Source organism: Heterocephalus glaber, unplaced genomic scaffold (genome assembly GCF_053883595.1).
Source record: "Heterocephalus glaber isolate CG9 unplaced genomic scaffold, H.glaber_assembly_v1.0 deba00001538, whole genome shotgun sequence".
NCBI classification, from domain to species: domain Eukaryota; kingdom Metazoa; phylum Chordata; class Mammalia; order Rodentia; family Bathyergidae; genus Heterocephalus; species Heterocephalus glaber.
In genome coordinates this window covers 34,468,877-34,482,396 of record NW_028258333.1, presented here as the reverse complement: position 1 = coordinate 34,482,396, position 13,520 = coordinate 34,468,877, and the positions used below count along the sequence as shown (strand labels likewise).

The 13,520-nt window shown below is 35.0% G+C and overlaps 1 protein-coding gene across 3 annotated transcripts in view; it reads right to left on the bottom strand.

Moving 5' to 3' along the window:
* Nucleotides 1-13,520, bottom strand: part of Itga1 (integrin subunit alpha 1) — a 140,107-nt gene that overhangs the window by 38,229 nt on the left and 88,358 nt on the right. For all 3 annotated transcript variants that reach the window (XM_004848539.3, XM_021261433.2, XM_021261434.2), the window contains 4 exons: nt 12,888-12,961; nt 11,841-11,985; nt 4,840-4,982; nt 1,009-1,152 (listed from right to left, as the gene is read on the bottom strand). In XM_004848539.3, the coding sequence (XP_004848596.1) occupies nt 1,009-1,152; nt 4,840-4,982; nt 11,841-11,985; nt 12,888-12,961 (506 nt within the window). The remainder of the gene's footprint in view (nt 1-1,008; nt 1,153-4,839; nt 4,983-11,840; nt 11,986-12,887; nt 12,962-13,520) is intronic.

Here is a 13,520-nt window from a genome sequence, read left to right as displayed (position 1 = left end):
TTTCAAAAGTGAGCCTGAGAACAAAGTAAAGATCCCAAAGAATAGATTGTAGCAGCACCAAGAAAATATATACTGAGAATCTTAGAAGTTAGGTTTTATATTGAAGATTAAAAACATGATGCTAATTAGATATTCAATTATGCTAAAAGAACCCCTCTAAGTCCTCAATTCATGTTATTCTCCTTTATTTACCCAATACTCTGGGTCTTTGATAAGCCTCCCTTATAAGACCAAGAGAAAGTTTAGTTTGCTCAAAAAGCAAACTTTCTCTAAAGTTGCCTACAGTGGGGAGAGGAAGACAGCAATCCAGCAAGGATGAAAGTACTAGAAAGTGTGGAGGGGGACAAACAAGGGACCAGAATAAGACCCAAAAAAAGTTTATAGGAAGAAATAAAATATGATAGGAAAAAAGAGACACAATTGATGAGTTAAAATAATACTGGAGAAAATCTAAGAGTTTAAAAAAAGCTAAATAAATAAACACTGGTCTTGCAGTAAATAGCAACATAACTTCATAATGAAGAAATCAAGATTTCACCTACAAATGATATCTATTGTCAGGAATGGAAAACAGAATTTCACTCCAGCCCAGTAAAGTATTCCAAAGACCATAGTGGTTCCTTGGAAGTATCTGATGTCTTTGCTTTGAAATCACTTCTGTACCAGCCAGCCCATTGTAACTGTTAATATTACCCACTTCCAGGCCAGAGCTCATGAATGGTTCCAGGATGGGTGTTTTAGTGTTGGGGGGGATTTGTCTTCTTTATCCTATATGTTCTGGTATAAACATACTTTACATTTCCAAGTAGAAAATATCTAAGGGCTAGAACTACATTGTTAGAATTCTAAATGTTCCGTTTGAAACTGAGGATTCAGTGGCATGGATGAGCCCTGAACAGTTCTTTGCTTTCTTTTCCAAAATGAGGGAAAAATTAGAACTGCACTATTTAATACTGAATAGACAGAAAAAATTTTTCCTGGATTTCTACCAAATTCAGTTACCATTACCTGATTCAGAGTATACACATATACTTTTCCTTGTTCTTCTTTCTCTGTTCCCATGTACATAGGAGCTCCGACAAGAAGGATGTCAGTGTTAGCATCATTATCAATGTCAGTTGTTGTTAAAACACTGCCAAAGTAGGAGCCAATCTAGGGCACAAGACAAAACAAAACAGCTTGATGAACACCAGATGTTCTGAAGAAAGCTAAAAATCTGCATTTCTCTTATTTTTGCCAATTGAGAAGAGGTTATAAGATTTGGTTGGCAAAGGTAATGAATGTAGAAACTGGAGGTAGCTAAGCAATACAGTAAGGTAAAAATATGAAATAAATACATTAATAGGAGCTGAAAGGTCTTGGAATACTGCAGTGTATTTTACCTTATGATCTTAGATGATTTTTCTACTCACCTACAGCTAAGTCCTGTCCCAGCAGCTATGAGAGATAGAAAAATATGAAAGGTTGCCAAGGGCCATCCCTTGCAGTAGCGTATTTTCTTTTAAAGATAGGATCTGCCTTAGGGAGAAACAGGGAATTTATATTTCATTATTTAAACGCTTATATCTCCTTTTCAAATATTGACCTGTGTTTAAAACTTGATACTCTTAATACTTTTCTTATTGACATTTTCTATGTTAGCATCTATGACTTTATTTTTGCTCTCATAATTTGCTCCTATGTCATAGTATTGTAGATAGGTAATTTAATTAGATATTTTGTAGGCAGTTACAGCCAGCCCTCAAGCAGCCAACATGGAGGACAGCTGAGGCACATTCACTGGTTAGCAGTGTAGAAAAGAAAAGAGGTAATATTTCCCCTAGAGATGAATAGCAGTGGTTGATATTCTAAATGGGGAAATTCCTTGGATGTGACTTGTTTTCCCATTTGATCCCCATTTAATCAATATTACCTGGGTGCTATACTTGTAATCTTATTGGTTGGTCATGGTTTTGTCCCACCTCATGCCCACCTTGTAATTTTCCATTAGGTTTTATAGTTTTGTCCCACCTTGTACCCGCCTCACCTCATGGCTTTGCTGTATAATCTACTTTCTGGTTTCCCTTCTATCTCTCTTAGACAGAAGCTATCTTTCTCTCAATAAATTTTTCCTACTCTTAACCTCCATTGTTCCTAGAATTCTTTTTTTTTTTAATTTTCGAGAACACAAACTCATGTTTTCAATATCTAGCAGATTTGGGAGTTACATCTATTCCCCCTTTATCAATAGAAGACCTCATCTTTTTATTTTGCTGCCTCCTTTCCCTCCTCCCAACCCCTAAGTTTGGCATCCCACGGAGCTCAGACCTGTGGGTTTTCTTCCTATTCTCTTACACCGAACAATCAATGCCTCCCAAGCACTGTCATCCCTGCACATTGCACACTTCATTTTGTCTTCCTACTTAAGGCTCCAGGTCGACATTTCTAGGCATTGCTAGATAATGTGAGATCCATTTGGAATATACTTTTGATGACTTTTGATGGTATTTTCTTACAGATTTCTGAAGAGCTTAAAGTGTTTTTTAAAAGTTGAATTAATTACAAGTATAACAAAAATGTGATAAACTCTGACAACATTGGGCCTTCATTTCCACCTGGCAACGGCCCTCTTGAGCTGAGTGGGACCTTGCAAAGTACCTGGGCCATGGTTTCCTCAACTTCCTAGTGTCTCCTACCTGTCATTTTTTTCTCATTTACTTGACTCACCTGGCATGGGCATCTGAATTGGAGCTTACTCTTAGAGTAAACATACCTAAAGCCCAACACCATTTTTAACCCATTTATGCCAAACCTTGCAATTTTTTGAAATTTTGCATGAAATTCATATATGTTCCCTAGAAAAATTCAAGGAACAAGAATTTGAACAGCATAAAAATTTTATTATGTTCTATTGTTATGGGCATTACGAAACTGGAACACATGTATAAAAGGATTAAAAATACCTCATCATTTGTAATTCTGTCCTCTGCTTGCATATGCAATTTTCCACAAAATTTTACACTTGTTAGAGAATGATAACAGACCTAGGATGTCATCTAAAATGTTTAATTTTACTTTTTTAGTTTTTTTATTTATGTCTATTATATCCCATCCTACTCCATTTTTTTATTGCTGTTATCTTCATTTTAGGTTCTTCTTGCCTCATTCTTAAATCACAATAGCTTTGTTTCTATTGTTGATACATTTGTGAGTATAATGTTTAAATATAAAGTGTTTCACAAAGACTCATATATTATATTGGGGGCTTGATCCCCAAATGCAGCATTGTTCAGAGCTGGGGCCTGGAGTTTATTGGATCATGAGCTAATCTAATCAATGGTTTAATTCATTGATGAATTCAAAGCTGAACGGGCTATTAGGAGATAGAGCCCAGTTAAAGAAAGTAAATCAATGGAGGTGTGCTTTGAAAGGTATACATTATCCCTGATCCCTTCTTGTCTGGCTCTTTCCCTTTTCTCTCTTACTTTTGTTGCCCTGAGGTGAGCAACTGTCTTCCACCATGTCTTTCTTTCCATCATGCCTAAAACAATGGAGCCAGCTGACCATGAACTGAAACCTCTGAAACTATGAGGCAAAAGTATTTTTCTTCTTTAAAGTGTATCTCAGATGTTTTGTCACAGCAATACAAAGCTGAGGAAAAAAGCCTGGTATGTAAGGATCTGGCCTCTGATGTACTCTTATTTTTCTGGTTATCTGTTGAGAATGAAATTCCAATTGTATTGCTGAACAACATTGGTGATGGTGAAAACAAACTCTGGTGGGGATGTTGCATTTTAGACATGAGGAATTGTATGTGAACTCTAAGTACCTGCTGGAGAAGATGTATTTTGGGCTTCTCAGCAGTGAATCTTGTAATGGGCAAGTCCATCACAGAAATGCTAGAAGCTATGTTTATGGTGTTGTCATAAAGGACACTGTCTCCTGTGGGACATGAGGCTCTAGATGGAGCTACTAGGGAGTTCCCAGGCCTGCTTGCTGTGAGTTTCCTGGCACCATGATTGTATCCTGGGCTGAGCTGCACCTAGGACTTCTATTAAGGAGCAAAGTTGAATCAGCCCTTCCTGTGTAGCCTCCTGAGTCAAAATATTTATGAAAGCCCAAAAAGAAATCCCCTTTAAGATTGCAGAATAAAGTGAATACAGTCTCATTTTAGAACACTTGGAAAATATAGAAAACTATGAAAAAGGTCAAAAGTTACCCAAGTTATCACAACTCAAAAGTAACTCAAAATAGCACAGTAAGATGTTTCAGCCTAAAAAATATTATAATTATTGATGTGTACCTACTGTGTTTATTATTTCCTATACTACTTTTAATATTTGTTAACTGAGAAGAATTTCCAATTGCCTCTGGGATATAATCCAAGTCTTTTAGTTTGTCATTCAAAATTTCACACAATTGGGCTCCATGTTATCTCTTTAACTCTATTCCAATTATGTTTCTACCTATCTATATTCTATCCTTCCTTTGAGACTCAGCCCAAGTTTTATCTCTTAAGACTTTCTGTACCAATTTTAGTTTAAAGAAATCATTCTATCTTCTGAATATACTGTCTATGCTGTTCATATTTTTATGCTTTTTAATATTTTAGATCTTTTTTCTTGTACATATTTTGTATACCTGTATCTACACCTATTATCTGTACATCTTTGGTCTACTCCCATGCAATTGAAATATTCATGAGGTCAAGGATGCAGATCCTTTACTTCCTTCTAAAAAACTCAGCAGGGGGCCCTTTTTACAGCAGAAATTTGATGTGTTTATTTTAAAAAGTTTAGGACAATAGATAGTTACATAGAGTGTAACAGATTAATTTAAAGCAATATTTTTCATATTTACCTGTTCTCCTCTGAGTGTCTGGAGAATCTTGATGTCTCCATCTTCCATCCTATAGATAATGACCTGGCCTGTGTGATTGTATCGAGGCTGTCCCGCAACATAGAGCACATCCCCAGAAGCAGTGGCAGAGTTTACTGTGTAACCTGAAGGAAGTGAGACTCTAGATATACATTTGCCCTCTTGAAGTCTGAATATAATATATCATGAATCACTTTAAATGGACGGGAGAACCATTTTTCTCTATTTTACATAGACTTCTCTTTTAAAAAAATAATTTTTAAATGCATGTAAGAATTTGTTTAGGCTAGAATCTTCTAATATGTCCTACCACAGCTACTTTATTCTGAAAAAATATTCTCCCAAACCCATAGCTTTTCATTGTTTAAAGCCCCAAATAACATAACAGTGATGACATGAAAAGAAAGGTACCCCACAGAAAAAGGACAGCCCTCAATCACCATTTTGAAGTTAATCAATTATATTGCATATGGACGCAAGTGCCTGTGCTATACACATTAATAATCATATAGTTGGGATTATAGATAACGTAAATGTTTTCTGAATTGCTACCTAGATTTTTAGTTGTGATTTTAAATGGTTGAAGATTATTTCTCTGAACTAGAGTATAAAGGTGTGTTTACTACCTTGGCCATTCCTTGATGGAATACTGGAATCTAGGTGGTTTTTAAGTTTTTAGTATTATACTTAAGTTTACAAAGACATCTTTGAATGTTTAATATATTTTCTTCTTTTGGATTTTTTGAACAAAAATTTTCAAAGAATAGATTACTGGATCAAATTTTTAATGGTTCTTATAGCATCTGGAAAGTTGCTAGCTTACTCTATCCTCAAGTGTGTGAGAGACTTGTTTCATTACACCTTGTTAGGCATTGTGCATTACTACTTTTATTTAAATTTGAGGATGTTTAATCTTCAACTTCATCTAACAACAGTGCCTTGTGTGACTTTAAAGTGTTTGATTAATGCTGATATTTAACATTTTCTCATATATCTGATTATTTCTCCTTGTTTTCATGTTCTTTATAATTTTTAATATTCTTTTTTATGGTTTTACTTTAATCTGCATGTATTTTGTGTCGAGCTATCTCCTGAGCCACAAGATATATTTTTCTTCTGTGCAATCTCCTCTTCTGGTGTAGGAATAGGAACAGTTCTGTTCCAGTCAGAATCATGTCAGTGTGGCAGGGGAGCTCACGGACTGGTTATCTGACCATGTGTTCTCCAAGTATGGCTGGCATCTTGGATGCTTTGTTCACCTGGATGTGCTCAGTGACCAGATAATATATACATATATGCTCATGTTCATCATTACCCTCTGTATTTTTAAGCACGTGCAGCAACACTTCAGAACTCTCGGGCATTCACCCTCTATCCAAGGCCCACACACCTACCAACTTCATCATTGCAAAAATAGAATGACACACATTGCTTCTGTAAAGTTACCTTTTAGATACTTGGTGGTTTTACAGATAGGCATACCATTGATGGCCTGGGAAGTTTCACAATGTCTCCCAAGTTAAGTGAAGTTTTGCACATCTTGATTTGCATGACTTTGTAGGATTTTCTGGGTGAAATGAATAGTGCACCATTTTTAGAGATGGCTCAGGCCAATAATGGGAACCCGAGTTGTGTCTTTCTGTCATATTATTATTTTTTGAATGAAGAATTAGATTTATTCTTTGTGTCTTTGGAGAATAGAGCTAAATCCATGGGTAAAATTTACTACATGTAAATTTCAACTCTCCGGGAAGAAATGTTCTAATGATCAGGGCTGTTCATAGAGGGAGCAAAAGGCACTCTATTCTTCAAAATGTCACCACATAGTCTTTTGAATTCAGAGAAACACCACATTGCCAATTTATTTGGCAAGTATTTTACTATCAGCCAATAGTTTAGTTTTCTTTGAAATTTTTAAAAGAACACAGGATTTTGTACAACAATGTGTTCATTCTGACAAGTGCTAAGGAAAACAATTCCTCAGGCATATTATGCTTTGTAAAAATCTTTCCTACATTCTCAATTTTCATTATTCTTAAGGGTTTTTATACTCTTAGACATTATAAAATATTCTTTTCAATCATATATTTTTATATTGCTAACCACAATATTGTTTAAGAAATAAAAACTTAAGAGTTATGTCTATGCATATGTAAAAAGGAAAAGAATGTACAAAGCAAAGGCTGTATTATTTCATGCCACTCTGCTAAGAAATATAAAGGATAGAGTGGAACTAATGGGGAAAGGTTAATACATGTTGATTTTTATTGCTTTCTGTAATTTTCAGAGCTGTGAATCAAATGAGTGAATGACCCTTTTAAAAGTAAGTTGAAAATTGTATTTGAGGCTTGGACAGTTTGTCATATGTTTGATCATTTCTCATTTTAATATTTTCATTCACATATGTGATTATTTGACTTTCATAATTTGCATTTGGTAACTATAAATATTTGTTGATATATCACAGCAATAGTAACTGTCAGATACCAGTAGTTTCTTATTACAGCTCAGGAGTTAAAGATAATAAAGAGGGAAAGAAAAAGAGGGCCAAGTAAAGGCTTATTTTAATGAAAGGCAAATCATAAAGAACATTCAAGCTTAATATTGCCTCCTGAAAAGGAAAAGCACAAGATGGAAGAGAAAAAATTGGATGTTATAGCTCTGAGCATGGATTTATGAAGAGTAAGCTCTGTTAGCTCTCATAATTCCCTTCTTGGAAGAAGTGTGGGATGGTGAAGTAATGGGAAATAGTTATAAGCTCTGTTGAATCCATGCCTTTGCCTTGCTTCTTTCCTTTTCCTTTGGAATCTGCCTGTCACAATTAGAAATGAACAAACTGTGGAGGAGGTAGGGAGCACAATCTCTAGTGTGTTCTCACCACTGAACCCATCTGCTAAGTGCACACTGAGGCAGTTTACTGGGCAAAGGAACATGAGTGCATGACTCATGTTCAACAGCTTCTGTTCCTACTTCATTCTGCCTATTATGGATTAGTACATGACTTTTTTTTTTTAAAGCATCCACCTTCTACTCTGCTTCTTTCATAAGATTTTTCATAAGATCACATCAAATTGAGATCTCACAATTTGAAATTCACACAGATTTTGGAGTGACACATTCAATCTCTCCTTAATTTGTTACTTTCATAAGGAAACATTTTGAAAGCCTCATTTTAGATTTAGAATAATATTTGGAAACAAAATAAAACAAGTCTCTACTCTCTGTCCCCTGCATTTTCTGGGTGCTTTTCTATTTTGAAAGAAATCTTACATAAGTTAGACTTTATGTTGGCAAAATGTCTTGTATGCTAACTTTTGAATAAGCCAATGAAATGATCTCTGAATCAAAAAATTTATCTCAGCACACTGTAGTGTACATATACAAAAATTTCCTTTTGTGGGCATAAAGGACTCATAGTACATAAACATTTTTTGAAACAGTACCTTTTTCCGTTTTTATTTAGGTGTAATTGACAAAACAAGTCATATATTGTAAGTGCTGTGGTCAGGAATGAAGCCCGTTTTAATGTTTTCCCACTTGACTGACATGTTTACATCTTAAATTCTCTAAGTCTGCTTTAGCCAACCATAACTAGGGGAACAACAGATTCAGGATTCTAAGATTTATTTGTTTTAAAGGAATGTAATCACATAATCATTATTCAAAATACCAAAAAATACTGCAGTGTTTTATTAATAATTAAAATATGTGAATTTCCTGAGTAATGACCATGTCACACACATTTGTGGACTCCATACTATGTCTTTAATTTTATAAGTACTCAATACTTAGTTTAAATAGTATTAATGTCACCTACTCTTATTACATATATCTGTATTAGCTTTCTATTGCTGCCATAACAAATTACCACCAACTTGGTAGCTTATGACAATGTAAGTGTATTATCTTACAATTCTGTAAATTGGAAGTCTAGCATAATTATCCCTGGGCTAAAATCAAAGCAAGCAGAGCTATGCTCTTTTCTGGAGACTATAGGGGAGAATCCACTTCCTTCCCCTTGTAGCTTCTAGAGACAATCCATGGCTTGAGGTCCCTCCCTCCATATTCAAATCCAACAACATTGCATCTGTCTGACCATTGTTATGTAGTTCTTTCTCCCTCTGACTATATCCAAGAGAAGTTCTCTGATTTTTAAGGACACTTGATTACACTGGACCATGTCACAGGTTCCAGGATAAATTTCCCATCTAAAAATCTTTAACTTAATTACATTTACCAAGTCTCTTTTGCCACATAAGGTAACATATTCATGGGGCCAACGATTAAGACATGGACATCTTTGGGGTCATCATTTTACTTAGCATGATAGTAAAATAAGAGGGATATTCATTATGTGACACTACATAACAAAATCATAAACAAGATCTACAGTGCTAACTATTTCCTGGGCACAGTACTAAGTAAGCATTTTCTAGTCATTATTTAATTTAATCTTTATAACTAGCCAAATTATATATGCAGTATAATTTTAGCCATTTTAGAAATAATTAATTTCAGGCTTTGCAGAGTAATTTGTTTGAAGTCACAGGAACAGAGTCTGAAAACAAACACAAGTCTCTATAACTTAGAGACATCCTTAACTGTACAGTCAGCACCATAATTGCTTTAAGTTCTTAGTATTACAGCATTAGCAGCTTTGGAATTTTTATTATGATGCATGTATAATGTTCCACTAAGTGAATTTACCATTTACTTGACTATCTTATAATTTTATACACTTAAGATACTTCCACTTCCTCCAATATCATAAATAATTATTTGCTTTTCATTCTAAAATACTGGATTTACTTCTTAGGTTAGATCTTCAGACAAGAAATTTCTGGGTCAGTGTGGTATTAATACTAGACTTGCTTCTTAGGTTGAACATGCAAAAGTGAAATTTTCAGGTCAGTGTGGTGTAATCTCTTTCAAGACTTGGTAAATATATGGTCACATGCCTTTCTTAACGAGTTATACCACTTTACAGGCCATCCATTATATGTATAGGTAAATTTTCTGTAATTGTTTTATTTAGAAAAGAGGCCTTCCGTTAACTGATTAAAAATATTTCACATAAAACTGTCTCATAGAATCTTAGGATATGAAGAACTTCTAGAAGATATGTAACTCAACCTTCTGGCCTCTGTGCCAGTTTTCTGTGACACAGTAATAAAATACTAATAACGAACGCTGATTTCTTCATTCTCAGCAAAAAAAGATATCTTATTCATCTTGCTATTCTCAACTTATAGTTCAATGTTTGGCACATTACCAATACTTAACATTTATGTGGCATTTTCTTAAGCCAGAAACAGGTATTTTGTATGGTGAAATGAACACTAGAATAATTATCAAGCAATAGATTGTAGATTGTTGCTTCAAATATGTCATAGGTGATTGTGATATAATTGTTCCATCCATTGTTTCTTAATTTGGAAATGTTTGAGTATATATTATGATCTCTCTTAATGATAAAATTTGATGGGAATTTTAAGCCCAACCCTTAAATTTTACACCACAATCTTCCAAATAGTTCAGAGACATGCAGTGTATACTTTGTTTTCTACTTTCCAATTTCTTCATGTTTTAAGAGAGAGATAGGCTTGTAGCAGAGATATGTTTTGAGATCTGTATTCCCTAAATAATCTTTTATTGGCACACCTTAGTTTGTCATTTTGTCTTTGGGACAGGTGATACTTAAAACAATGTAATATTCTAGCTGTTACTGACTAGGGCAGAATATAATAAGAATTTCATTAATTCAGTTCCACCGGTCTCAAGAAATTTTAGCAGTCATATTGTCTTTGCTGCTTATCATTATGATATATTATTAGTCATCTAAAACCTAAGGCTTTTTATTCTTCTTAAGACACACTGTCTCTACAATTTTAATAGATATTCTTGAATAAGGACACAGAGGAAAGTACCAGTAAAGACCTGCCACTTTCTTCATAACATAGAAAGAAACTGGCTTGTAGAGAGAACAACATTGATCCCCAGGACACAAAGATCCCATAGAGAAATCGTAACTTGCTAAAAATGTGACCACTTCAAGGCCAAAGTACTTGTTTTCTTTACTACTGCATCTCTAGCACTAAGAACAATGCTTGGATCAAAAAAGGAGCTCAAAAAAAATATTTGTTGACTCAGAGTTGGGAAACCATGTGTTGAGCGTGCTTTCTATTTAGACTCTCCCAACTGTTCATGGAGATCTTTTTCCAGTGACAAAGAAGGGTCCCCCAGGCAGCTTCCAGACTGGTACAGATCCCGAAAGGGGTACCAGACATACACCTTCGTCGTTTTTTTTTTTTTTTGTACTGGGAATTGAACTCAGGACCTTGCACTTGCGAGGCAGGCAGTGGCACCACTGAGCTAAATCCCCAGTCCAACATGCACCTTCTTGTTCCTGTTAAGTCTTTGACTGATTGTAAATAGTACTATTTTTAAAAAGTTCTGAAATGATTTTGTTTTTCAAAATCAGGAGCCATAGAAAGAAACTAATGATAGCCGGGGATCTGGCTCAGTGGTTCTGTTGCCTGCTCTGCAAGTGCAAGGACCCAAGTTCAATCCCCGGTACCAAAAAAAAAAAAAAAAAGAAACTAATGATAGAAGTTATTTAAGACAATATGAGACTCTAGTCTTTAGGATATTAGCAAAGCTGAAGTTTCTTTTTTCTGCCTTTATTATCTTTCCACCAGGTCAGCTCTTCTTGAATTTAAAGACAGTATCAGATACAGGGAGACCTCATAAAGTACATGTATTCTACTATTCCTTGCATTAGACACCACTATTAAGAAAGAATGACCTCCAGGTTCTGTGACTTTGACTCACTAAGACTGTTTGGCAGTCTGAAACGTTTCATAGGTCCCTAAACTGCCTAACTCTTCAAAGTGATCTTACTACATGGTTTAAACCTATAGAAATATAAGCAAATAATACCCCAAAATAGAAAAATAAACTTTTATAATGAATAAAGACCATACCTAAATAAGAAGCAAGAGGTTCATTCATTTTGGTAGACTCAACTTGAAAGGTTGTGTTTTGAGGGATTATGATTTGATTAGCCTTCTGCATGACAACTGTTCCATTCCAGTCATAGGCACCTACTGCCCCAAGCATGACCCAGTCCTTAGACGCAAATAAAGAACACAATAATATTCAATAAAAATGGTAAGAGGAAACAATTAGACAGCATTAAAGTGATAGGTACCATTCAAAGTGCTTTACATATATTAACCCATTTAATCTTCACAATAACTCTATATATTAGACGCCATTATTACTCTCCCTACTTTACAGAAGAGGAAACTGAGGCACCGCAAGTAATTTGTCCAAGATTAAAAGTACAATTTTACATTGAAATATCAATTTTCCTTTAGAAACACCATAATGCCTTTTCTACTACCAACCACAAATAACACATCATAAAATGATCTTCTTGCTTTATTTTTTTTTTATTCATTAAGGTTACTGATACATTTTAGGTATACAATATGATGACATTCATCATTGGGAATTTGTACCTTTACATGATATATCTTTGTTCTTATTTTTTCCCCATTTCCCTGACCTCCCTTCAACCCGTCCACCCCTCCCTATTTACAAAGACTTTCCATTTTTTTCTTTTTCTCATATTTATTCCTTTCCCTTCTTTCCTTTCCTGTTCCCCCCTCCCCTTCTTTATTCTTAAAAAATCTTTCAACTAAGATTCATAAGGAATTCTAGCAAGACCCTTGATACCTTGACACTGAGAAAACGATGCATTCCATATCTTTAGCAAAAAAATTAAGTATTCTATAAGTCAGAGCTCAAACTGTCTGATTCACAAGTATTAGTAAAATATAATGAGTTGTGTGAGATATAATAAGGAGTGCCTTTCTCCTTTTTGAATTAAAAAAACATTGTCATGACCTTCATAACTGCTAATGCCATGAGCTGCTATACACTGTAATACAAATATCTGGGTGTTGTTTTGGGAGGAGGAAATCCTACCGAAATATATTTCATTTCCTACTAAGTGATCAACATACCTGTGAATAATGAGCACTGAAGCCAGTCTGAGACATTTCCATTTCAAATGAAGCTGCTGACTGGTCGGTTGTAGCTATAATAGGAAAATATCACCATGAGTAACTAACAATGATTTCAAGTGCACTGATGACTTGCAGGACACAGAGACCTGGTAGAGCCTGGAGTCTTTCCAACCAGAAGTCTTAACATCTCAGGATACTTTCAGTCATGCATTTCTTAACCCAAAATTCCCAAGTAGGGCTAAGGAGAAGACAGAGAAAGTTCGCAAAAGGTCTTCTGTCTCAGAATCTAATCATTAGCTTCCTCAGCTTTGCTGGAGGAGAGGAGACTCTCTATCCTCACAATGCAACATGCTGTGGCTCCTGTGATGCTTTGGGTCCATGTGTTAAAGATGAATTATTATAGTAGGAAACCTCTGCTTCATCTTGTGACTTGAGAACCTTGCCTATGCTAAACTTACTTGATATCTTACAGGGCTGAAAAAATTTCATTTACTTATTAAAATAGATTTAAATAGCTCCATCAGTTCCATCCATATTTTAGGCCATGGATTCTCCTAAAATTCCATTGTTTGATAAAGGCTTAAGGAATCCCGTTTGCATTTTGCTCTAACTTCTGGCTGTGGGTATCAC